General features: G+C 44.5%; 1 protein-coding gene across 3 annotated transcripts in view; it reads right to left on the bottom strand.

The window, feature by feature from the left end:
* Positions 1-4,292: 4,292 nt before the first annotated feature.
* LOC147893624 (Ribosomal protein L4/L1 family) overlaps positions 4,293-27,970 on the bottom strand; it is an 84,587-nt gene continuing 60,909 nt past the window's right edge. For 2 of the 3 annotated variants that reach the window (XM_087385820.1, XM_087385821.1), the window contains exon 8: positions 4,294-5,203. In XM_087385820.1, coding sequence (XP_087241946.1) covers positions 5,102-5,203 — 102 coding nt within the window. In that variant the 3' untranslated portion in view covers positions 4,294-5,101. Of the gene's footprint in view, positions 5,204-27,970 lie in introns of all 3 variants that reach the window. The other variant, XM_087385822.1, reaches the window with a different exon arrangement.

Here is a 27,970-nt window from a genome sequence, read left to right as displayed (position 1 = left end):
ATATATTAGATATATAATTTTCCGTAACATCTTTTGACCTCATGTTCTTTTGTTTGACTAAGCATATAGGGTGGTCTACAAATAGGGGTAGAATAGGAATTATGTGTATTTTATGATCCACATCTCTCTCAAGAGTTAAACCATAAGGTAAATCACACGAAAAAACATTTTTAAATTCAACTATTAAATCATTAAAATAAGATTCATACTTTTTAACAACATCAAGAGAAAATTTACTCTTTTTAGATGTATAGAAATAATATCATCAATAAAAGTAAGCTCACAGAGATATCCTATCGTTTTCTCTTACACTCATCCACCATTTATAGGCCTTATTTTCAAGGGAAAGGCTCGCTTCCATGACATAATTTTCAAGAGGGGTGTTCCTAAGCCGATGGAAGTCTTGCCATTTTTGCAAGAACATATTTATTGCATCCTTGTTTCATTCTGTCTCTTCCCCATTGAAAATTGATAGTTTCAAATCCTTAAGAATGTTAGATGTTTCTTTAAGTCAAGAGGTAGATCTCTCAACTTGACTTGGATGAGTTGCTGATTTTGCCATGGAAGTTATTGATTGAGAATTGGAAAACTTGGATATGGCTTGTTAGGGTCTCCAATGTATCATTAATAGATCCTAATTGTTTTTCTATATTTTGTGTTCTATTTTCTAGTTTAACAAATTCCAAATATGGAATTCCATAATCATTGTAAATCTATATCCTCCATGTCTATAATATCCTCATGTATTTCATCTTTGACTATAACCTTACCCTTGCCTTTCTAGCACTTTTGTCACTTCCCTTAATCATTCTATCTCTTTTTGGACTCATGTTTTTTCCTCTCAATGAGAATTTCTCAAATATTATAAAGTCAAAAGATTTATAAGAGAAAGAAAATTATGATGCCTACGTCCCTGGTATTTGTTCAAAGTCTTGGAATTGATTCGAAGCCATCTCACTCTTTCCTTTGTAATCTTAGCTTTCGATTCCACTCTTTACTTTTCCTTCCTCGATCTCAATCTCCAAAACCCCTTTTGCTTTTCAATCCTTTGGTTGAAAAAGATGAGGCTAATAAGTTCAAATAGCTATGGATCTTGGGCCTTAGAGAGGGGGAGAAAAGAAGAGGCTTATTGGGAAGATAAAATGGCTTTTTGAACGTTAGAAGCAAGAGGGGTATCTAAGGAGTGACGAGGTGGCTTGTTTTTAAAGGTCAAAGAGGAACGACTAGTTGGCAAGAATCTTCAATTATTGTATCCACATCAATAGATTGTAAAATGAATGCAAGATTGTAGCAAAGAAAATGTAAAGATGGAGCTATAGAGTTCATAGTAAATCCCCTTGGACACTGATGTAGAGGCAAGTAGGAGGAACACTATTGCTTATTGAGTGAGAACCTATTGTAAGTTACCCACTTTGAAAATTCCCTTTAAAGAATCCAAATTGTATATGTTCTTTTTTTACTTCACTTTTGGTAATCTTATATAAAAATTATATCTATTCTTTGATCTTAGATAATGCAAGAAATTTGAGAAGTCAAAAAAGTCAATATTTTCATGCTACTTAATACACATAAAAATAAAACATCCCAATATCCTAGAGGTTTTCTAGAGGGAAACCAGGTGCCGGCACATGATGCCATCAACCTCCTCTAAAAACAAGTCATGAGTTTCATGAATTCAATAAACAATATTTACCAAGCATCAAAAGAGAAGGTCTCATATGTGGGATAAAATCAATGACATTTGGATGTTCCTTTTCTAAGTGGCTTGGTAAAGATGTCTAGAACATTGTCTTTGTTTGGCATAGTGTTGTAATATGGTCTCACCAAATAGCAGCCTTTTTCCTAATGAAGCTCTCTTTGACATCAATATGATTTATCCTTGAGTGAGTTACTAGATTCATTGCCAATGCTTGTGTTGGGTATATATCATATTATATGATTGTTGGTTTTGTTTCATCAAAATAATATGTCTAGGAAAATCATTCAAAGGGTTTGGCCCCCATAAGCATCGGTATGATGACGTCTTTCATTAGTGCTAATGCAAAAAGTACACAGGCCAGGGTGGGGAACGTCGTCTAGATCCCACATGAGATTTCCAAAGCCTAGGATTTTGGATAGGAGATCGAATAATATATATTGTAGTCATCTACGAATATGACATAGTACAAAGCACCATTGATCCTTCTTGTCTATGTACGACCATCTTTCACCGAAATGTATAAGTCTAAAATATGTCTTGCTCGTGTTATGCTACTACTAAAATTGGGTCTAGCTTGCTTGCCAAAAAAACATGCTTTGCACACCTTACCAATAAATCTGAGTCTTGGTATACCAATACCATATTGTTATTCCTGAGTTCTGTTAAGATTTTAAAATTCACATGACCACCACACCATTTGTGCCATAACTTTGAAAGTGCATAGGTTGCCATCTTGCAAACATTGCATTTAACTTTGGTAGCAAGGCTACAATTCTAATAACAATATTTCCTTCATTACCTTTCCAATTGGCATCCTTGTGATTTTCCCCTAATAATACATTCATCACCAATAAGTATTACTTGATAATTCTTCTCTAATAACTATCCAACTAACAAGAGATTATTAGTTGCTAATAACTAATAATAACTATCCAACTATTCTCTAATAACTAATAATAACTATCCAACTAACAAGAGATTGTTGTTGCTATCTTGGAGCATGGAGTATACGTTGACTAATACTTTCTTGCTTGAAAATTCATCCATCATACATCAATGCTTCCTTTGGTGTATTAGTAGAGATATTCTTTGATCCTTCTAATGGTTTCATTTCTAAGAGCATGGGGGGTCGTGCTTCATCATGAAGGTGCCATGTGATCGCCTTTTCCATGGCTTTTATCTTTTTGGTCTACATATTGATTTTAAATATGAATGTTCCCTTGTTAATTTTATTTTCCTCCTCCTCTGTTCTATCCCCCTTGATCGTAGCATTTCTTTCTACAATCTTCTTAAACAATTCCAAAATTTTTGAAAATAGTTGCATTGTAAGGTTGAATTGTATCGTGATGATTGCCTTTACCTTTTTAATAATTCATGTTTAAATCATTATTTCTATTTTAATAATTGCCTTTACATGAATGTTGATGTTTCCATAGTTTTACTTTGTTGCTGATTTTGGTTTTGTTGTTGATGTTAGTGTTGTTCACTTCCTTTGTTCATTACACTTTCTGCACCTTTGTCTCTACTAGTTATTGAAGTTGCTTGCTCATTTAAAAACCTTTTCTTGCTTGAATTGATTCTCTTCACTAAGAAATAATGTAAATCTTCCAATGAGGGCATATGTGTATGCTCCAAATACACCCGTGCTAAGGTCATAACTACAATGTTGGCAACGCTTATAACCATATTACACTTGGAGGAGCACCATTAGATAAGATACGAGCATAGACAATATTGTCCTATTGTTTTGGGAGGTCTCAACAAAGCCATCTAACTCTTCTTTTTTTGCAAATGTAATCCTAGAATGTCTCGACAACAACCATGTCACTCTAAACTAAAAGAATCCTAAAATGTCTCGACAACAACCATGTCACCCAAACTCAATGAAGACATATTACAACAAAGCTATGTAACCCTTTCCAAAGAAGACTAGTTCAAAAGGGATGTATGACTACTTTTCCTATATAATTTTAATTTTTTGAACTACTTACCCTTGTTTAAGCAAATTTACATGAGATTAAACCCTAATCTTTTTTTCCACGAGTAGTTTGGTGTAAAGCTCTTAGAAAATATGGAAGAAAGAACTCGAGTGCGGCTCACTGTCTAGCTGAGACAAACCATCTAAGGTTGTTAAACCCTAGCTACATCTCATCTAGCAAAGAATGCTATGAGTAGCTGCCTTCTTCCCATGCCCTTATCTTAACCCCCCTCGCCCTTTGATTTGAATCTCCAGCTTCAAAAAAAGAGTAGATTTGCTACTACTTTGCACCCCTTGTTCTATAACAATGGTGATTCATGGCAAATGTGTTCTTGCATACTAACAAGGTTGAGATCTCCTTCAAGGCTATTCAAGTAAAGAGCAAAGATTTTATTTTTTTTAAAAGGCTATTCAAGGTAGCAATCATGTAGATAGGCACCACCACAATAATGGTCCGTTGCCAATATGAAAGCTCCCTGTGAACTCATAATAAACTTGAAAAACGTAGATTCACAAAATGGTGAAGCGTATTTGTCTAGAAGCCCTTGAGTTTGTTGTTCCAACCTGAGTTCCTAAGACTACTTATCTACATGCAAGGATGTCTCCACCCAAGAGTTAATTGGTTGCAAGTAAAACTCATTATGGGAGTTTGGAATCAAAAAAGGGTTTCATAAGGTTTGGTTAGGAAGTCTGCATTTCTCAATTAAATGCACCATTTGCCACTGATAAAATGTTTAGGCCACAGGAAATCTGAGCAGAAGATTATAGGCCATTTCAATGCTTATCAGCACCCCTTCTCAAACAGTGCTTCTGCATTTCATCCACATTATAGCACCAAGCATTACTCTTCTATACACAGATTCATTGAAGTGTACCGATACTTAGGAGAACTTGAAAATCTGTCTTCAGTCATCTGAGAACATAACAAATAGGCTTGAATCTAAGTACTAAGACCGACATTTTCATCCATGAGAATGATCTGCCCAAATTGAGATCGATAGTCCTCACTGCAGAAATTCTGTGGAATAAGATATCTCTGTTTTCTAAATGATTTCAATTGACAGGGACAACGTGTAAACATTAAGCCAAGCAAGCAAATTAAGTGTCTTCTGAGGGAACACGCTCTCTTCCTATAACTGCAAATCTGTCAACCATTCCTTTTGGCAATTGCTTATTGCAATGTCATCTTCCTCTACTTCATCTGGGTTAAATGCATTGCCTTAAGGTTTGACAACTCTCAATGGTCCGCTGATAAGCAAATTGTGCATTGACCTGTAATTTTCCCTTATGTTGAGACATGCTCAAGGCTCAACTATGACGACAACCAAGGAAGTTATCCCTTGCATGAGAAGCACCCATCTAGCAGTGCTTCGTGCATTATCTAAGACTCTCTGTAATGCTTGATGTGTAGAGAAAACAGGTCATCAACGATTGATCGGGGTATGCATACGCTCTTCAATTTGACGGACTGCATTGACTGTCATAACCAAAGTATCATGCTGAAGGATGCTGTAAACATTTAAACCCTGCAAAAAGCCAAAAAACCAACCAGAAAATCAGAATCTCTCTCTCTCTCTCTCTCTCTCTCTCTCTCGTGCTATCATTACTCTTGATTCACGAAATTTACAGATCAAGCTTCTCCAACAATCTTACAAGGTGAAACGGACCAAGGTATGGATAGCTGAGGAACTCACACAAGCTCAATTGAAAAATGAGGCAGCAAAATTAGCCAAGGTCCAGGCTGCTGGAAGGATCGAAAATGGGCAGTATACTGTGAGGGCATAGCACTCATCAAGGAGTTTAAATCCAAATCAAAAGACACTCAGTCTGAAACTGATGTATGGCTGATTGTGTTTTTTATTTCCAGACTATAATGTAGATACTCTAAATAACTAGGAGCTTCTTTTTGCACTCCTTGGGAGCTGCCATGTGCCCGCATAAAGCGGATGTACTAGCTGGTGTTTTGATGTCCCATAGACCTATTTGTCTCCCGTGGACATTAACAGACTACATCGTCCATGGGGATGATGACTAGGGTGACATGTATGATGATATTATTGACTATGTCTATACAGTTTTCTCTAGCATCGGTTAGGATGTTCCCTTAGTAGCTCCACTCTTTTGCTCATTGTACCAGGTTTTCTATCAGTCTCATAGACCCATCGGTCTTTAGCAGACTTTAATAAACTCTCTCTCTCTCTCTCTCTCTCTCTCTCTCTCTCTCTCTCTCTCTGTGCGAGTTTTTGACTCAGATTGTACACACATGCAACGGCAAAGAAACATAAAGAAGCAAGACCACTGAGGCAAGCGTGCATAAAAGTGTGCCAAGTGCTATCACTTAAAACAGAAAATACATTATGATAAAACTCTTATGAATGGAATGTAGAGTGCAAACTGTATGTGAGTGGATGAGGGGTCTCCCTTGTAGATACATTAGCAGCCAACACTTAAAATGTCACTCTTCATGTAACGTCGCAGCACGATGAAGAGGGTTACATTGACAGACTCTCATCCTTTGGTACTCCGCACATTTCGATCAAATAAGCTCCTAACTCAAGTTTAAACTACCCCAATTTTGAGACTTAGTTCCGAGTTACGACACCCCTAGGTGAGCTTGTATATATGAGTTGAGGGATCATTTGTAGAGGTCCCTTGGGATGGATTCCATGGGGATACAGGGGCCTAGGGAAAGCCTAGGCTTAACACCTCACTAGAGAAACTATACCCAAGAGCTAGTGAGCTGACCACCCCACCATGGATCCAGTATAAAGAATCACCCTCTGAGCGTGAGGTTAGCCAAGCATCGCATTGCATCCACGGGTACAAATCATGGGTCTCCCATATCACAGGAGTTTCTTCATGGTACAAACTCTATTGCCAGATTTTTGGCACGTTGCCACATTTGTTTGAGGACCGATTTTGTGCGTTTCATCAAAGATTATTTAGTTGAGGATTACCTCCTGGACAGAAGCTTTAAAGACAAAGGTAGTAGTAGACGCAAGTGAGCACAAGTTCCCTATACCTTGCATCATAGAATCAATGAGATTATGGAGCACATTTGCTTCTCTATGGAGGAGCATGTTCGCTTCATTGATTGAACTGCCCAGCTGAAATGAATTGCTGGAGCATGGAGATTGTCAGACTATCGAATTGCTAAGCATGGGGGAGTGCTTTAGATGGACGATTGCTGGTCGCCAAGGAGTTCCTTTACTTAATGAGGGCGAGTGACAGTGCTAGCAGTACAATGATGTTTGAGCATCGTTTTGGAATGTTTTATCAGCCAGGTTATTACAAAGTTAAGGGTGAACAGCAACATGCAGTTTGTGGGCTGCGGTGTAAACAGAAAACACGTTTCGTGGGGATGTGCACAGTTTTCGAGCAAAAACCTACGAGCAAAGAAGTCCGAGCAATAGTTTTTGACACCAACCATGCTTGTATATTTCTCAAAGGAATATACAATTCTTTCTTAATTTCTCATTTATGGAACCATATACTTACTTATTTTTCATTATAACCCTCATTTTAGAGAACATCATCTATATATGAACAAATAGTGAACACTTTAGAAACTCCTATAAATGCCTCCCTACCATACTGTCTTTTGAGTATTATGGTAATTCAATCAATTTAAAAGACTTTCCCTAATCTTTAGCAATCCCATATTTGAAGCTCTCATATAACAATGTATACCATATTCCTTGGATGAGTAGGAAAAAGATTAGAAACCTCATACTTGAAGCCATTATAATCGATCATAAATTAATCTCTAATACATTATCAAATATGGGAAGGCAAGGTAGGGATTTTAAAAATATTCCCAATTCTCTAAACCTAAGTACTTTAAAGGAAATGTGGTCTCCACTGAACTCCTTCCTACCATAATATGAATTAGGGAGAAGTTGTGTAACTCTCATATACATCTTGAATTTTTTTAATTTTTCTCTTTTATAACTATAAAAAGTATAATTTTAAGCCTACCATTGCATAGATCATTAAATTTTGAACATTTTTCCTTTTTACAGCTCCTCAATCTGAGCTAAGGAGCAAAAGTTATGACCCCTTCTGCGTAGGCTCTCCAAGGGTATTTCGCCGGCGGAATAGGGTTGGGGCAAGCTCTTCAAACCATATTCCTCTGGCAAAATACACTAAGAGGGTCTATTAAAAAGGTACTATTTGTTTTTCTTAGGTCATCCCGAGGAACCGTAAAGAGGATATTTGCTCAAAATTTCATGATCCAAGCAATGGTGAAAGGAAAAGAAAGGATTATTCAACGAACGAACTGCCTTGCCTTACGAACCACTTGCCTTGCCTTAGAGTCCCATTGACCGAACCGTACCCGACTAGGTCGAACAGTTCTATATGTCCCATCTTGTCAGTCCTGCGTCGACCCTCCCTGTCAGTTCCGTCGGATTCGCCTCCCGCTCTGTGCAGCCCCACCACGGTTTTTGGCGCCGCTTGCCTTTGTAAAGGTCTCCTCAATGCCCTCGCCATGAGCCCGTGCCACGCCAACGCCTTCCCTGCCTTCTCCGCCGCACCGCCCCGTCGACGCCACCCCTTTCATCTGTGCTACGCCACTTCAAAACCTTAGCAATTGCTAAGGTCGCGAGGGTTAGATTGGTTGGGTTAGTTACTTGGGTTAGGTTAGTTAGATCTAGTTAGCTAGGTTAGGCTTAGTTAGTTGGGGTTAGGTGTTAACTAGGGTTAGGTTGGCCTAAGTCAGTGTCCTAGCAGTGCTAATAGTCTTAGGGTAGTGCTGTCATATCTGTCCTAGGTGACTTAAGACCCCCAAAAAAAAACAAAAAAAAGGTCAACTTTTCAAACTCTTTTAGGGACCTTTCACAGCCCCGTTTGGAGCCATTTCAACTCCATTTTGAAGCCTCTTCATTGATTGTCCTCTCAATCATGGCACTTTATGAGAGAGTCTCAGGCAGAGTTCGGACAAGCACAGGTTGAACAAATGAGATCTTGAGCACCATACGGGTCAAACAAGGTTGTCCCTTATCACCAACCCTGTTTGGCCTCTACATCGATGAGCTTGAGACTTTCATGGGGCCTTCCGAAGGGACCGGTTGCTCACTTGCCGGGATCATCATCAAGATTCTTCTTTTTGCAAATGATGTGGCACTCTTATCATCCACACACGAGGGGCTCAAGCGACACCTGGACGCACTGCAAGCTTTTTGTTTATCCCATGATTTGTAGGTCAACCTTGGCAAGACCAAGGTCATGATCTTCAACACCTCTCGAGCAAACATGCACGGGAAGCAGTTCACTTTTGGTGGGTCACCACTTGAGATCGTATCCTCATACATTTACTTGGGGGTCATCTTCCCCGGCCCGACCTTCATGATGAGACCAACGATGCAGGCCAGACTGAGCAGAGAATATGCCTCACTGGCTCGGCTAGAGAGACAGTGCTTCCACTCCCACTTCCAGGACCCTCGGACCAAGGCTCTTCTCTTCGACTCCTTGGTCCGACAAGCCAGTATGTATGGCAGCCCTTGTTGGGGACCTTACATGTCAGATATAGAGTGGACACGGGTGGAGCGCTTGCAGATCCTTATGCTCTCACGGATGATCCAAGGGAAACCATCTGTTTCACATCATATCATTCAGGCCGAGTTTGGTGCTTCTCCACTGCAGCCTTTCAAACCATCACATATCTACACCGGGTTAGATCATATGGGGACTGCACATCAGGGAGACAAAGGTTGCCATGGTTGGCTCTCGATTCCTCCATGAGGTTGGCAGCCGAGGGAGATGAGCGAGGCTGGTATGCACGGACTCACAGATGGTATGTGAGACTAGGGTTTCACATCGATAGGATATCTCCTTTTCAGTACAGTTTGGATGTCCCTTCGATACTCCCACCCACCATCCCGATCGGGCCACACACCAACCAGGTCATTCGAGAGGATCTCCCGCAGCTACATACCTTTAGGACCTAGTTGGAGCCGAGGGAGCTTCCAGTGAAGCTGAGCTTCTACAGAGATCACTGTCTTCGTATTTCGGAGGGATTCATCACGCCACCAGGGTACACTAAGCTTCACATGCCTCACTCACTACGGATCTCCATCGGACAATTTCGGGTATCGTCACACCGCCTCCACATAGAGAGCAGCAGAGCAGAGGGGATTCCTAGGGAGCATCGCATATGCACATTGTGCGACTGCCAGGAGGTTGAGTCAAAGGAGCATTTTATTTTCAGGTGCCCAATGTACTACGAGATCTAACGTCGTTACCACTGTCTCTTCAGAGACGGCTTCAAGCTTCTTTCCATATTCCTCACCTACCCAGATCAGAGATGCCTAGCGGCCTTCATTCACGAGGGGATCCGACACAGAGAGTACTTACTCAAGCGACGGGGCTTGGCCACACCACCAAACACCTCTCAGAGCAGGATCACAGAGTTCTTCCCATCGAGTGATATTGATCGTCCAGCCTCTAGACGCAGACGTGACAGAGACCCCGACTCAACGACCGTAGCATGACACACGAGGCATCGAGGGGACACAGATCACTCTAGGGGACCTCCCGTCATTGTTTAGAGACCCGGGGCACGCCCAACGAGAATCACGGTGGCTTTGGTCTTGCGTCGAGCCTCCTCTAGGAGACCGAGACGCACGGCACCCCTTGACAAACGCCAACGTCCCATCATTGGCTATGCACCAGCCAAGGCGACATGACATACAGAGGATTCCGCTCCCGCTCTAGTCTTTTTTCTTTTCATTGTCACACTCAAATGTATTTGATTATGTATGATCAGACTTAGGACTCAGCACGGGTGATGATGCTCGTTTAGTAGCTCCACCCTTACTATGATTTGTATCCGGTTTTCTTTCAGTCTCATAGACCCATCGGTCTTCTGAAGACTCTAATAAAATTTCTTTCTTTCTTTCTTTCTCGAGCTTCGCCATCAGCCCTTTTACGCTATCACGTGCTCATTACAGCAAGGTTTTGCTGTCTACTTCATTTCCTTCCCTGCATTCAAGCTACTCTCTCCAGGACAGCCACCATGCCACCTAAGCGTGCCCCTTAGGATACATTGCATGATAGTGATGAGGTTGTTCAGCATGAGCAATTGCCTTCCACAATGGGTGCATCCACTCGTGGTACAGAGATCCCTACAACTCAGCCTCTCTCATACATCTTGAGAAGCGCAGGCAACGCAAACAGAGTTTTTGGATACCCTTGCTTCTATGCTCCGAGGTGCTTTCCGCTAGATGGCACAAGAGTTCAGCCAGCAGCTTACCACGGCCATGGCTATGGCAGCTCGAGCAGCAGATTGACCAGGGTATGCAGGACAAGGGCAAGCAGCCCACACCCCAACAAGGGGAACACTCAAACAATCAGGTTGTCTTTTCTGCTCCACGCAGGGGTTTTATGGAAGATGCCCGCCATGCCTATGAGCATCAATCTTTTGGACTGTTGCATGTACCCCAGCATGGGGATTATTTGGACTTAGATGATGCATTTTTTGTGCCGCAGAGCATCTTCTTGCAAGATGTCAGGCCATCTTTCGGCTCACAATTTTCTGCAGCTATGCAAACTGAGCCGTCTCTTTTGGGCTGACCCGTTATTATGCATTCGATTAGTGCTCCTTTCACCACACCAGCGAGTATGCTTGGAGCTGGTTTTGGTTTATATGGGAGCCACACCCCTGGGAGAGAGGTCAGTCGTCTTCTCAACCCTTTGGCATGCCATCATTTCCGAGAGATGCATTTGGCAGAGAGACCCAGCCAAGGCTTCATGTATCTATCGCTTCGCCAGTGAGCACATATGGCCAGACTCAACCAGTGCATTAGAAGGCAATAGCTAGTACGCAGCAGGGGGTTAATGGTGGGCAGCATGCCACTTTTGATGAGATGCTGGCAGATTCCTTGCTTTCATATAAGGCCCTACATGAGGCCATCAAACTTGAGATGTCTTTCTCGGATTATGTGAACCTCAAGCGTGATGATGCCCGCACTTTTGGAGGTTACGCACACATGAATTATGCAGCCAAGGATGTCAAGGACAAACTCACAGTGCATAAGTTCGAAGGAAGGAGCATGCCCTCTATGCATTGAATGTGTCAGTATCTCAGGGGGTAGCATTCCTCTTGCTGAGGATTGTGTGCAATAGTTACTCTCGGAGTTTGTTGATGTATTTCCTGATATGCCATCCCAATTGCCTCCCAAGAGGTATGTGGATCATGCCATTGTTCTAAAGCCTGGATGTAAGCCCATAAACAAAGCCCCATACCGTCTCTCTAAGGTTGAGCGGGAGGACGTGGCAGTACAGGTGCGGGAATTTCTTGAGAAGGATTTCATCTCTCATAGCACTTCTCCTTTTTCCCCCCCGATGCTTCTAGTGAAGAAGAAAGATGGATCTTCTCGCATGTGCATTGATTACAGGGATCTAAATAAGGCCATTATCAAGAACAAGTTTCCAATCCCCAGGATAGATGACCTGTTGGATGAACTCAAGGGTGCTCAATTTTTCACGGAGATAGATTTGATGTCTGGTTACCATCAAATCAGGGTGAAAGGAGATGAGCACAAGACGGCCTTCCACACAGAACGGGGCTTGTATGAATTCAAGGTGATGCCTTTTGGATTGACTAATGCACCGGCCACCTTCCAGGCGCTGATGAACAAGATATTGCAACCACTTCTTTTCAAATGTGTGCTGGTTGTCTTTGATGATATCCTCATTTACAGCAAGGATAGACAGGAGCACATTAAGCATGTGAAGCAGGTGCTGGAAATTTTGAGGATGCATCAGCTTTATGCAAAAGCCAACAAATGCACTTTTATAGCAGAGTTTGAGTACCTGGGGCAAATTGTGAGTAGATGTGGCATTCGGTGGATCCCGCAAAGGTGAAATGCATCAAAGATTGGACACAGCCACAAAATCCCACCTAGTTGAGAGGATTTTTGGGTCTTGCTTCCTTCTACATGCGCTTTATTCACAAATTTGCCAAGAGGGCAGCTCCTCTTACTGACCTCTTGAAGAAGGATGCTTAGCTTCGAAGATATGAAATTTGCTCTCACTCATGCACCTATCTTGGTATGCCTTGATTTTTCGCTTCCTTTCATTGTGGAGGCAGATGCCAGTGGCAAAGGATTGGGGGCTGTTATGAGACAGGAACATGGGGTAATAGCCTTTGAAAGTAGGAAGTTTGATGCCAAAGAACTCCATTACCATGTTTATGATCAAGAGATGTTGGCTATCTTGCATGCTTTGAAGAAAAGGCACCGCTATTTGTACGCGAGTAAAATTAAGGTGAAAACAGATCATAAGACACTCAAATTCTTCCTCGCCCAGCCAAATTTGTCATATAAGCAGAAGAGGTGGTTGGTTAAAGTCCAATCCTATGATTTTGACATTGAGTACAGAAAAGGGAAGGAAAATGTGGTTGCAAATGCCTTGTCGAGGATGTGGGCTTGCAATTCGTCTGCTATCTCTACCATATATCAGGAGTGGATTCATGGCATTTAAGAAGAGTATATGCAGAATGCTAAGGCAGCTCACAGGAGTGGATTCACTTCTTGTCAAGGTCATCCAGAATTCAAATTGCATAATGGGCTGTTGTGGTGCCAGGACAGGATTTATTTAGTGCCAGACTCAAAATATAGACAGTTGGTTTTGCAAGAAATGCACTCCTCTCCCATGGTTGGACATGCAAGTATCACTAAAACATATGAAAGAATCAAGTAGAGCTTTACCTGGGAAGGCATGTGGAGAGATGTGGTTAAATACATGCCTAGATGCTCGCCTTGCCAACAGAATAAAGTGGACAACAAATCCGCAACAAGGTCTACATAGAGTATCTTATCAAGTGGCGAGGACTCCCTGAGGATGAAAATTCATGCAGCTAGAAAGTATTGTCCAGGATCACCCCTATCTCCTACCGGGCTGATTAGCAGTTGCTGTTTGCTGCACTTTTTGGACAGCCATGTTGGGCAAGATACCATTTTTATTAAGAGATATGGCACATCCGGCACAAGGAGGTCAGTATGCAAGTTTTGTGGTGAGACATTGACAGGTTCTACCCCTCGAGTTACAAGCGCATTTCTTATGAAAGGGAGGCAAGGGTAAAGGTTTTTGCCATGCTATTCCAAAAGGGATCATCTTGGCATATGGAGGTACCTCTACCAAATTTGTTAAGATTCGACACCTCCTCCATTCTGTGATCACGAATCAGGTTCTTCAAGCGAATGTGTTGATTGAACAGCAGAAGTTGGGCATTCAAGCAACCGTCACTGTCACATCATCCCAGTCAGATACTGGGGATATGGAAGATTCGGGTATGTCTCACTCATAGCAGGAGGGGGAACCATCTGCATGGACATCACAGGTGCATGGGGGAGTGTCTCTGCTGAGCCTCTACATGGCACCACTCCACCGGCATTCATGTCAGTTGGGTTGTCCACTATGCAATCAGCACCTCCACGGTCTCCTGCCAAGAGGAGAGACGTGGTCCAATAGCTGCCACTCCGAGAGTTACTCTTATACAGGCTGCTTGGACACCATGCTCGTAGAAAAGGGGGCAGGGCACATTTGAGGAAGGGGAATAGAATAGTAGGAGGGAGGTAGAGATGGGGGAGAAAGAGAGGGGAAGGGGAAGGAGAGAGAAGGATGAGGGGTAGAGAGAGATAGTGAGAGAGTAGGGAGGAGACAAGATGGGAGAGTGTAGGGACAGGAAGGAGGTGGGAGAGTAGATAGGATTAGACATCACATCAAAAAGTATACAAATAGAGGGTGGATGGGGACTTATATAGTCCCTCCACATTTCTCAGCAAAGAGGCCTATGAAGGTCCTCTAAATTGCCCCTTTTTCCCCTTCATTACAGCCATTCTTTCCCATAGAATTTTGCCCTCAAAATTTCAACACATTCCACCTTGTGCTTCCACCGGCACGTCTCGAGGCCATGGTATGGATAATGGGATGAAGAAGGGAGAGGGAATAGACTCTAGAACAAGGGATTGGCAAGGCTAGAGGTTGGAGAGGATAGAGGAGGCAAGTAGAGATTGGAGAGGATAGAGGTTACAAAGGATAGAGAGTAGAGGAGAGCAATGGATAGAGTAGAGGTTGGAGAGGATGGAGGATAGAGGTTGCACAGGAAGAGGTTGGAGAAGGCACTAGGTAGAGATAGAGGATAGAGGTTGGAGAGGATAGAGGCTAGAGGAGAGGGCTGGAGAGGCTCAAGAGAGTCTAGAACTAGTTAGGCAGCAGGCTAGAGGGTATAGGCTGAGATAGTAAGGGCTTTCAGAGGGTAAAGCAAGGAGTGCACAGAGCTGTCACACTAAAACGGCAGCAAAAACGAGGTGAAAACGAGCAGAAAGATCTTTGGGATTCGCGTCACGGGATTTCGTGCCAAGGCGTTTCGCACTAGGCAGCAACATTTCTTATATCTATCTTTGTATGACTAGAATAAATCCAATCGTACAAATTTAGAAATTTTGTTGTTCTAAAGTCCAAAAACACACAGATAGAGCTCTAGAGTAGCTTTCCAAGAAGTACGTTGGGTTATTATCTTCTCCCCTCTTTACTCCGTCTGTTACTCTCCCTCTCTCTTTTCCCCTTCCTGGTCATATAACTCAGCAAAAGCTAGTAGAAGAGACCCATGGCCAGCCACGTCCCAAAGAAAGTGGTCAAGCCTCCACATCTCGCCTAGCCAAGCGTTGCAAGGTCATTCCAACTGCCCCACTTTACACTGAACATTCCATACTACGTCCACCACTTCCCCTCTACGTCATGATTGGCTAACTGCTCTCAATGGCTTGTCCATCCACTCGTTCCACTACAAGCCCCACCTGGACTTCCGCATCTCCTATCATACTTACACATGTTATGAAGCTTGCCATGACCCCAAAGTCCAGCCCTACCTCGAAGACGTTGGCCTAATGCCACTGGTGGAAAAGCTCCACTGCTACCTGGATCTCAATGTAGTGATGCAATTCATCGACAACTACAGGCCACAAAGTTGACATCCTTCACCGATGAACGGGGGATGACCCACCATTTCTAGCTTAGAAAGATGCCATTAGGGCAATTTTTGGATTTTTGGTTATGACCAAGCCCTTCATTAAAGTCTGATACATGGAGCAGAAGCTCATGAAGTGGGTCGATCATGACACCCATCGCCACAAGGGGGTATCACATTTGATGACATCAAGAACCCTGCCTACATCAAGCCAACCCGAGTACTCAGAATGCTCACTAAGGTTGAGATGTCCAACCACCAGAATGTGGTAGTTGCCAACCTGCTACTGAGACTTCTAGAGCCCCTACAATTCACGACAAACTGGGCAGTGTGAGCCATAGGTTTTAAGGGTGATCCTTCCTCTTCCTCTTCAGAGGATGCAAGATTCATCTGTTGATCACAACAGATCTTGGAGAGGAGCCAAGACCCTAGGCTCCCCTAGCTCTAGCGACTAGAGTGTAGGCCGTAGCAGCTAGCTTGTAGCATGCTGCCTGTAGGTCTTCGACTTGGACCCTGGTTTCATAGATGTATACAGTTGTCAGTATATCATTATCACATCACACACGTCACATGTATTACATTTTTTTGTATGTTGTATCGATGATTGACTCTTAAGTCTTGAGCAATAAAATCTGATCCATAAACCGTCTTTCATAATGTGTATCTTCAAAGTTTAAACTTTAAACTTCAAATGGGCATTAAAAATTAAAATCGAAAGTTTAATTTTAAGCTTGAACTTTGAAGTTGAATGAATCATGGTGAAATTTGAATCTTGATTTTGAATTATAAAGTTTACTATTTAAAATATGGGCCATGGAATATGCATGCATTGTGCAACATAATGTACTTGCAACCAGTAAGATCTATGTCGGGACTCGGATGTAAAATTCTATACCGTTTCTAGAAATATCTATAGGCTAATATCTGCAAATGATATAGCCTAGGCCCTATTATCTGCAGAATTTTACATCTAAATGTAAAATTCTGTAAAAATATATGCAAAATACATATTCTAGGCGTTTCTAGACGAAACGCCTGTAAAATTCTATAAACGTTTCTTGTGACACTGGTGGGCTGTTATGTCCAAGTTGAAGGTGTAAGTTGTGAACCAAAGCAAGAACACACACATCTCCCACGATTGTGTCTGCATTCAAATCTGAGGCAGCCAAGCTTCTGGATTGAAGCTATCGGATGCTTTGCACGTGTATGCATGCTTTAGAAGTCCAATGTGCATACTTGTGTGAAGGAATAGAGAGAGTGAGAGCAAGAGAGAGTGAGAGAGTCGAAAGCTTGGAAGCTGTAGTTGCACAATAGAGTGTAAAGAGAACAACACAAAGTAGTGTAGATAAGGTTTTGTCATAGTGACAAAACCTTAGTAGTCACTAACCATAGTTAGTGAACTAACTGCAGTTAGGGGGAAAAACCTCTAAATGAGGGAAAAGTGCCCCTAACTAACTTATTATATTACATTGGTCACTGCTGAATTATAGATATAATTCCAACACACCCCTGCAGTGCCAATGTCATGTACAAGGCTGATCAATCACCAAACGGATATAAGTTCAGGGCACTGCGAAATGCCTCGAACTTCTCACGTGGTAGTGCTTTGGTGAAGATATCTGCAACGTTGTCATGTGTGGACACAAAGATCATACTGATCTCTCCTGCATGTAACTTCTCTCTGACGTAATGATAGTGAACCTCAATGTGCTTCGTGCGAGCATGGAACACTGGATTCTTTGCCACTGCAATGGCACTCTGACTATCAGTGAGAATTGGAGAAAGACCCTCCAAAGACAGATGAAGATCAGCAAATAAACGTCTCAGCCAGACACATTCCACTGTTGCTGTGAAAGCTGCCCTGTACTCAGCTTCACATGATGAGGTAGCCACTGTAGATTGTTTCTTGCTTAGCCATGAAATGCAAGATTTTCCCAAAAAGAAACAATTGCCACTAGTGGACTGCCTAGTGTCATAATCACCAGCCCAATCTGAATCACTGTAGGCATGCATCTGCAAGTCACCCCCCCTGGGAAATAGTAGGCCAAAAGACTTGGTGCCTTGCAAATAACGGAAGATGCGCTTAACTGCCTGCCAATGCATAGTTTTAGGGCTGTGCATATACCTGCTCACCTGAGATACTGCAAACTGAATATCAGGCCTAGTATTGCAGAGATATATGAGGCATCCAACAGCTTGACTGTAAAGTGTGGCATCAACTGATTCTCCTGCATCATGCATTGTGAGTTTCAGCCCCGGTTCCATAGGAGTAGATATGGGCTTACACTCTTGCATGTTAAATCTGTCCAAAAGTTTCTGAACATACTTGGACTGAGACATAACAGTGCCACGTCTCTCATGAGAGAACTGGATCCCCAAATAAAAATGAAGCAGCCCCAAATCTGACATATCAAAGTGGGTCTGCAAATCAGTTTTGAAATCTGCAATTTTGTCGTCATTGGACCCTGTGAGCAGTAAGTCATCAACATAAAGAAGGATGACTAATATTTCCCCCCCATCCATCTTGATGTAGAGGGTGCTCTCAGTAGGACTATTGTGCAGCCCCTTGCTGGTCAAAAAGGCATGTATTTTGGCATACCATGCACGAGGGGCCTGTTTCAGCCCATATAAAGCTTTATTAAGCTTGCAGACTTGAAGTGCATTTGCTGTAATTCCAAAACCCGGAGGTGGTTTGACATACACCTCTTCCAGCAAGTCCCCATTTAAGAAGGCTGTTTTGATGTCCAACTGATGAACATTCCACTCAAAATGTGCAGCCATTGCAATTACTGATCGGATGGTGGTCATCCGGGATGTAGGAGCAAAAGTCTCCTCATAATCTATGCCCTTCTTCTGAGCATAGCCTTTAGCAACCAGCCTGGCTTTATATCTGTCAATGGAGCCATCTGGCTTCCGTTTGACTTTAAATACCCATCGTGTGCCAATAGCATGTTTACCCTGTGGCAAGTCCACAACATCCCAAGTCTGATTTTTGGCAATGGACTGCAACTCATCGTGCATGGCATTCATCCAATGCACATTACCTTGTGCCTCTTCAAATGTGGCAGGCTCCTCTTCATCAAGGAGAGTACCTGCATATGCTGATTCCACTGAATTAGCACCTTCCATGTGCCTTGCTGCACTGCGAGTCCTGCCAGGTAACGGGGCATCAAGTTTACTCTCCCGGAGAGTCTGTAACAGCCAGTTTGGGACTGTTTTTGCTGCATGTATGTCTGCAATTTCTTGCTGTACCACTTGTTCCACTTCCTGTGGAGGAGGCATGACATCCCGTGGCGGAACTGAAGCATTTGAAGGTTGCTGTAAATTCTGATTTGGATCAGAAAAATCAGCAGGGGAACCCAATGCAATGGGTAGCAACCCTTGAAATACATCTTCTGAAGGTGAAGGCATTTGAAAATCAGCCTGAGTGTAAGCTGAATTTTCAGAAAATATCACATCTCTACTTACAATGATTTTGCGTGTAGCAGGATTGTAGAGACGATACCCCTTGCTTTCTGCACTGTATCCAACAAATATGCATTTGATGGCTTTATCTGACAATTTGTGCCTAAATTCAACTGGCACATGTGCATAGGCAAGGCATCCAAAGACTCGGAAGTGATCCACTGAAGGCTTCCTGTCATTCCAGACCTCAAAAGGAGTTTTTGTTTTTAAAGCCTTAGTGGGAGCCCTGTTTAAAATGTAATTGGCACACATCAAACCCTCTAACCAGAATTTATGAGGCATGTGTTTGCTTTTCAGCATACATCTGTCCATTTCCATGAGGGTTCTATTTTTCCTCTCAGCGTTGCCATTTTGCTGAGGGGTCAGCCTAACTGTGAGCTGATGCACAATACCCTTTTGTTTGAGGAAAGCATCAAATTCTGCAGATAGGTATTCCCCACCTCTATCCGTGCGTAATATCTGTATCTTGAGCCCGGTTTCATTTTCAACCATGGCTGAAAAGTGTTTAAACACTGTGAACACTTCAGATTTCTTTTTCAGCCCATAAACCCAAGTAAAATTGGAGTAGTCATCAATAAATGTGACAAAGTAGAGATGACCACCCAATGAAGGAGTCCTCATGGGACCACAGACATCACTGTGTATAAGCTGCAATTTGCGAACAGCTTTAACTGAACCATCCTTCTTGAAGGGAAATCTATGCATTTTACCTAAAATGCACCCTTCACAGGCATGTGGAGGAGGTATCTCAAGAGGTGGCAATGCATCAACCATTGAAAATTTCTGAAGTGTCATTAAGCTGTTGTAATGCATGTGGCCATATCTGGCATGCCATAATTCTGCATTTTGCATGGCAACTGTAGGGGAAGAAATTGCCAAAGCATGAGCTGCTCTTTTCTGAAAAATATCAAGCTGAAAAAGCCCACGCAGCAGAGTACCAGATAACATTAAGGCATAGTTAGCTTCCCTGTCCCGGACAGCACATTTGTCATCCTCAAAGATGACCTGAAATCCATCTCTGTTAAGAGTGGACACTGAAAGGAGATTTTTGGTTATGCCAGGCACATATAAAACATCAGAAAGTCTGAAAATTGAGCCATCAATTGCAGTGAGCTCAACTTCTCCTGTGCCACGTACTGAATATGAGGAGTTGTTGGCACAAGTGACTTTCTTACCAACAGGGGGTGGATGCAAGGAAGTAAAGAGACACTTCCTCGAAGTGATGTGCTTGGATGCACCGCTGTCAAAATACCATGTGGTCAGTGTTTCATCAACACTGAAGGCAGATGCATCTGAAGGAGAGTCAAAACTGCAAGTCAAAAATGCATATGTATCATCACTGCAAGAAGTTGAACTATCCCGATCATCTGGAACAGCCAACCTAGAATTAGAAATGCAAGATAAAAAGGCATAATCTTGACCAACAAAGTTGGCTGTAGCATCCCCACTGTCAGATGCACAAGGGGCTGAATCTGAAACAGCCATTCCTGAGCTGTTTTTCTTTTCCTTTGCAATCCTTTTCCTGCATTCTGCTATGTGATGACCTGGCTTTTTGCAGTAGTGACAAAAACCCTTCTTTTTGGGCTTGCTTGCATCACTTTTAGCCTTTTGTGAAGGCTGTCCTGACCCACTGGAAGGCTGATTTGCTGCTGTTTTTGCCTGTCCCTTTGTTTTTTATTTGAATTTTGAGAGCATGGCTTGTTCACCTGCACGTGAAGCCAAATTTTTCCTGGTCTGCTCTTCCTGAAGCAGAAGTCCTATCAGCTCATGAAAAGAAAGAGGATTTGCACCCCCCCTCAATGATAAATTCAGCAAAGTATGAAAGCTGAGATAAGACTCAGGAAGAGAATTCAGAGTGGTTGTAATCATCTCTGAATCAGGAATAATTTCATCTATATTTAACAACTGCTCTCTGAGATCCTGTAGCTTAGTGAGGTGGGCTGACATGGAGTCACCCTCCTCCATATGTGTATTGCTCAACTCTCTTTTTAAAAAAGATACCCTGGCATCATTCCGTGCTGCATACATGCTTTCCAAAATATCCCACTCTGCCCTGGAGGTCTTACACGACCGGATATGCGGAATGATTGATCTTTTCACTGAAAGAGAGATGCAAGACAAGGCTAAGGCATCCCGTGAATCCCATCTCTTTTGCTCAGGAGTATTAACTGTAGCTGCACCAACAACTTGTCCTGCAGCTGCACCTTGTGCACGACCTCTTCCACCTCCTTGGTGAGGAGGGGTAGCAGGTGCAAGATCTGCTGGTCCGATTTCATCCCCATTGACATAATCCCATAAATTGCGAGAAATCAGAATATTACGTACCATGAAACTCCAGAGGGAGTAGTTGGTACCATCCAATTTGTCTTCCTGAGAAAGACCACCGAACTGAAAATCATTCTGATTTTGATGGGCCATATCTGAAAAAGGAATTGAAGCAGATACAAAGCTGAATTCCCTTACTGGGAATAAAATGCACAACTCCCAAAAACCACACCCAAGCACGGGCTGTATATGCAACTTAGATTTCTGCACTTGAGCTGTCAGAAATCTGTCCAAGCATAAAACACTCTCCAAAATCTGCCAAAAGTGTTCCAAACACTCCAAGAAAGGCAGTATATACTGAATACTCCAAAAAATGCTCTCCAAACACAAAAGCCCCAATTTGTGGCTAGAAATTGCAGCCAGAAAGGGGTAAAAATGCTAAAAGCCCCAAATCTGCAATTTTAATACAAAAGCCCCAAATTTCAGACAAATCTGCAATTTTGCTCTTGTGATAGCTTCAAACTTGCCCAATGATTGCAATGGCTGCAATCTGCAAAATGCCCCAAATGTTCTTGCAGAATACTTAGCCAAACAATGGCTGTCTGCAAACTTAGCCTGTCAAAGATCACCTGCCAAAGATCACCTGTGGCTAAATGCAACCTGTGAAAATCTGCAAGTACAGATCTGAAAATGCAGAAATGCATACAAATCTGTAAAGAGTGCAGGAGGTTCGGTACAGCACTAACTGTACGGTGGTACGGTACAGTACGGACTGTACCGTACAGTCGTACGGTACAGATTGCGATGTACGGTATAGATTGCTATGTACAGCGCTGTACGAAAGCAGATGACGAACAGTTGCGGCGCTGGTACGGCGAAGTACGACTGCAGGTATGGATTTGTACGGAACTGGTACGGAACAGTACTGCAGCAGATGACGAACAGTTTCGGCGCTGGTACGGCGGGCGAAATCGTACGGCAGGCGTAATCGTACGGCAGGCGTCAGACTTCCGTACAGTCGTACGGACTGTACGGGCAGATTTGCGTAGGCTGAAAGTCGAGGCTGAGGTTGAAACTTGAGGGAGCAAGGAGCACCAGGCTCTTGGACCTGCTCTGATACCAAATGAAGGAATAGAGAGAGTGAGAGCAAGAGAGAGTGAGAGAGTCGAAAGCTTGGAAGCTGTAGTTGCACAATAGAGTGTAAAGAGAACAACACAAAGTAGTGTAGATAAGGTTTTGTCATAGTGACAAAACCTTAGTAGTCACTAACCATAGTTAGTGAACTAACTGCAGTTAGGGGGAAAAACCTCTAAATGAGGGAAAAGTGCCCCTAACTAACTTATTATATTACATTGGTCACTGCTGAATTATAGATATAATTCCAACATTGTGCTGGGTACATGTCGGAACATGCATATATAATTGAGGACTGTATGCATGCCATGCAGTGTTGGTAATTTACATGCACTTGTGTCTCAAGTTGCATATCACTTTGCATGCTTATGCATGTATTGGAACGTCATGCACGTAAGTGCAGAAGGCTACTTTTAGTATGCCAATGGCTTATCGAGTTACATATACCACTTTTTGAGTGTACATGAGGGCATGCAAAGATGCATTATATTTTTAGCACTGCCTTCCAGGCAGCGCTCTACTTACACTTTCATAAAAAAGTGTCCCACAGAGCCTTTTGCCACATGGATTCTTTCTATTTTTGAGCTCTCTCTCTATTAGTTGGCCCCCGCCGCCGAGCCCCACCAGGTACTCCAGACATGGTAGCAGACTCCCCCCCCCAAATAGGGAGACATGGTCTATGAGATTCAGACTCAGCACACAGTACCCTTGGCATGCACCATATGGAACTGTAATGGTACCCTATGGTCTGGCCCTGGGAACTTCTCAGAGTCATACACTGGACGGGACATCGTTTTCTATACAAAGACACATGAGAGCCCCGAGCGCCCTCTCCCCTCGGTCAGTGGCTATACCTAGGAGTCAGTATTCCGTGAGGAGACCAGATATACTGGGGGGGTCCGAGGGTCAGGCGGAGTTGCAGTACTCCTTCGTTCAGCGCTCACGAGCTTGACATCCGTGGTTAGACGGGATGTCCATGCCCGTTACCTACGGCTCCGATTCCGACGCCCCTCCACACGCGACCTCTTTATTGCAGTCTGCTACTTTCCTCCTGAGACGTCACATTTCGCACAGATGCTTCGTGAGGATACGGGGGTATCCCCCTATCTAGATCTCTACTCAGACATTGTGGAGTTCTCCAGACGCGGAGAGGTCCTCCTAGTTGAGGATTTCAATGCAAGGACAGGTGCAAGTCAGACATCACTCCTGGACTTCCACTCAGATCCAGTCCTATTACCTGAGATGGACACAGAGGACTCGAGCTTCCCCCGCTCCTCGGCTGACAGTCGCGCTCCCGTTACTGGGTATGGGCAGGCTCTTTTGGACCTTGGACGTATACATGATCTGGTCATCTACAATGGACTAGACCGGTGGCCTGCCTCCTCTGGTTTCACATGTTTCCCACATGGCAGAGGAGCCAGTGTCGTCGACTACATTCTGGGATCTCCTGCTTTAGCCCCACAGATCACTGACTTCCGCACTGCACCCTTACCCCCAGGAGCCGATCACACTTACCTGTTCTTTCATATACTTGCGTCCCGAGCCCCTCCCAGCCACACCCCGCACTACACTACCTATCATGATATACACTTCGATCATAACCTCTCACCTGATTACTCAGCCCACCTAGCCTCCCTCCTCAGACACATAGACACCATACCCTCTCTAGATCACCAAGCCACCCTTATCACCCACTCCCTTCACAATGCAGCCCGCCACATCTTTCCTTCCACTACTCGGTCCACCCGCCCTCCACCCGCTGGCTCCACCCCTTGCAACAGCTGGTATGATGACGAGTGCAAAGCATTACGCCGCACACTCCGACTCACGACCTAGCGAAACGCTAGGGCCAACCCACGTCTCACCAGGGATTATCGTCGACTAGTCCGTCGCAAGAAGCTAGCCTTCCTACGCCTAAATGAGGATACGCTACTGAACATTCTGTTTAGTAGCAACTCCAAGGATTTCTGGAGAAAATTCCTGGAACGCCGATCCCCCTTCCCCCTCACGGACACTTCCCTCTGGCACACCTATGCACGCACACTCTATGATATCCCTGATCAGCCTCCTCCCAACCTCTCAGCCACCCCCTGCCCCAATTCTTGTATCCTCTTCACAACCCAGGGAGTCACCCACGCAGCGCATAAGCTTCATAACGGTCGAGCTAAGGATCATGAGGGCCTATGCACAGAGTTTGTTGCCTATGCCATCAAAACTCTAGCCCCCATCCTGGCAACGCTGTTCAATGAAGCTGTCTGGCACGGGTTCCCCAGAGCCTGGACCCTGAACACTATCACACCCATCCACAAAGCAGGAGATCCCATGGATCCAGGGAATTACAGGACCATCATGGTTGGACATGTTATGTCCAAGATCTATGCATCAGTGTTAGATGGCGAGGTCAGTGCTTGCGCAGAGGTACAGGGGCTCAAGGCATCCGGACAGGCCGGCTTCAGGGCGGATCACTCGACTTACGATCACATTTTTACACTTAGAGGGATCATTGAGGAGGCCAGACACAGGAGACAGAGAGTATATTGTTGCTTTGTGGATTTCCGCAAGGCATTTGACACCGTTCCCCGCTCCCGACTCATCAGACGTCTGCAGGAGTTAGGCTATGACTCGGTGATTATCTGGGCAGTAGTAGCTCTCTATGAGCGGGTGACAGGGCAAGTCAGGATTGGCACCAGCTGGACCCCAGAGATCACGAGCACTATCGGAGTCAAACAAGGATGTCCCTTGTCACCAACTCTATTTGGCCTCTACATCGACGAGCTCGAGACCACCATCAGGACACTCAGAGGTGCAGGCTGCTCTCTTGCGGAGGCTGTCATCCAGATTCTCCTATACGCAGACGATGTAGTACTACTATCCTCTTCTGCTACTGGTCTTCAGCGACACTTGGATGGACTTCAGGTCTTCTGTGATACACATGACTTGAAGGTCAATCTTGGGAAAACCAAGGTGATGATCTTCAACACTTCCAGACCCGCTATGCACCGAGAGCAGTTCCTCTTCGTCGGCAACCCTGTTGAGATAGTTGACTCTTACACATACTTGGGCGTTGTCTTCTCAGGCCCGATCTTCACGATGCGCCCGGCCATGCAGGCCAGGATCAGCCAGGGATACGCCGCTCTTGCCAGGCTGGAGCGACAGTGCTACCACTCCCACTTCCAGGACCCGCGGACCAAGTCTCTCATTTTTTATTCTTTGGTCCGCCCAGCAGGCATGTACGGTAGCCCTTGGTGGGGAGTCGACCTTTCACACACAGAGTGGGCTCGAGTTGAGCGCCTACAGATACTGATGTTTGCTCGGATGATCCGTAGCAAACCATCAGTACCACACCAGATCATTCTAGCAGAGTTCGGCGCCTCACCCCTACAGCTTGATGCGGCTTTTCAGGCTATCACCTATCTCCACAGAGTCAGGGATTTCGGCTCCTCCGCTGACGGTCGCCTCCGCCTACCTTGGTTAGCCCTATCCTCCTCTATGGCCTTATCCGTTGATGGGGACCAACGATGCTGGTATAGTCGTCTTTCCAGTTGGTTCACCCGACTGGACCTCGACTTAGACCGGTTGCCTCCTTTTCAGTACAGCCTCGACGCTCCACCATCTCCCCTCTCCCCCACTGACCAGGAGGTCAACCAGCTCATTCGAGTGGATCTGCTCCAGCTCCACACCTGGCGGACATGGTTTCTTCACTCCGAGCTTCCTGTGAAGCTCGACTTCTACCGCCATCACTGCCTCCAAATCTCACAGGAGGGCTTCATCACACCTCCGGGTTACACACAGCTTCATCTACCACATGCGCTTCGGATCTCCCTCGGTCAGTTTAGGGTCTCGTCACACCGATTACGGATCGAGAGCGGACGCGCAGAGGGTATCCCACGAGAGAACCGCCTTTGCCCACTTTGCGACTTGCAGGAGATCGAGTCGGAGGAGCACTTTGCTTTCAGATGTCCTATCTATTATGCCATTCGAGGCCGATACCACTGTCTCTTCCGCAACGGATTCGGCTCCCTCCCACACATGCTGCAGTTCCCGGATCAGCGATGCCTAGCCGCTTTCTTACATGAGATGACTCGCCACCGAGATACCTCTCTCCGAGCACGGCGACACGAGCAGCACACACAGCGTGAGGACACCCAGCGGCCTATCACTGACTTCTTTCAGTCACAGGATACCTCTTCTCAGTCTAGCCGACGACGCGGACGTGAGCGAGAGCCAGAGCCACGACAGCTGCGTCAGTGGACAGACTCACACATCCAGGTCCATGACATCTCGTCTCTGCTCTCTGCCCGCCCCACTGGGGTTACCATTGCCCTCATCCACAGGGCCACCCGCCGCCCCGGACGACCGAGCTCGACTAGGCCGCGTGACGTCAGAGGCCAATCATCTATCGCAGGGTTTTTTCCGACCTCCCATTTGACGGCCCCTCTATGATTGGTCTCTGACAATCACCACCTACACATGTATACTGTATCTCCCCCCTCTGCCCCATTTTTGGTGCCCCCCCCTTCTTCTTTGTATCATTTGGAGGTAGACACATATTTTTTGTATCAGGACTAGACACACAGTCCTTCATAACCTCTTTTTTGTAGATACGGTTGGTTGGCCCGTTTTGAGACCACCACCGTTATGCTCATTGTATCAGTTATCTTTAGTCTCATAGACCTTCACGGTCTCCCGAAGACTTTAATAAACTCTCTCTCTCTCTCTCTCTCTCTCTCTCCCCCCCGAGTAGTAAAGGCACTCCTTCTCTGCCTCCCTCCCTCCCTTGGTAAAGGCATTGCTCACGAGTACTTGCACTCGCTTGTTACCCACACTTCACCTCAATTGGATGATTTGTACTCCAAAATTCAGCTTTGTCACTCCACCTTAGGTGGCATGCAAACCACTTGTGTGAGTGAAAAAAGTGCATGATCTTACACATGGCATTCGTGCAAGTGATAATGCATGCAAAAGGATCCCATGTGCTTCTACTAAGCCATGCTTTATGGGCAAATCAGGTGTACTGATTGTCGACACATTTCTACTGCAATTTGTCAGCCATTTTTGTTTATACAGGCGCCCCAAGCCTTCTACCATCATTTGGCCCTGTTAGCAAGCTAGCTTACTCGCCTATACACCCATTTCTGCTGGTTCGCAGAGAAGTCCTTGTTTCCTCTTCGTAGCTTCACCCTTTTATCATCCCTCCCTTTCTAGCATTTCTTTCCTTCGATCGTCTCTTCACCTCAACCAATGGAAGGTTGGGAGCTCCTATGGAAGGCACTGAACATCATGAAACAGCCCTCCATAGCCGCCACTTCCCGAGTCCTCATCAATGACTCAAACAATTGCTTAAAGCACGTACATGAATCAGATGGTGGCCCATTTGTAGCAATAGCAACAGCAGCTTCAGCAACTGGCTATGCCTACTGTACCATAAGGACATCGCCTCTCTCTCGATCCTTTTGCT

Source organism: Dipteris shenzhenensis, chromosome 15 (assembly GCF_047967505.1).
Source record: "Dipteris shenzhenensis isolate YYH24624 ecotype China chromosome 15, Dip_SZ_1.0, whole genome shotgun sequence".
Taxonomy (NCBI): Eukaryota; Viridiplantae; Streptophyta; class Polypodiopsida; order Gleicheniales; family Dipteridaceae; genus Dipteris; species Dipteris shenzhenensis.
Note: the sequence above shows the minus strand (reverse complement) of the source record. Positions and strands in the feature narration are given on the sequence as shown.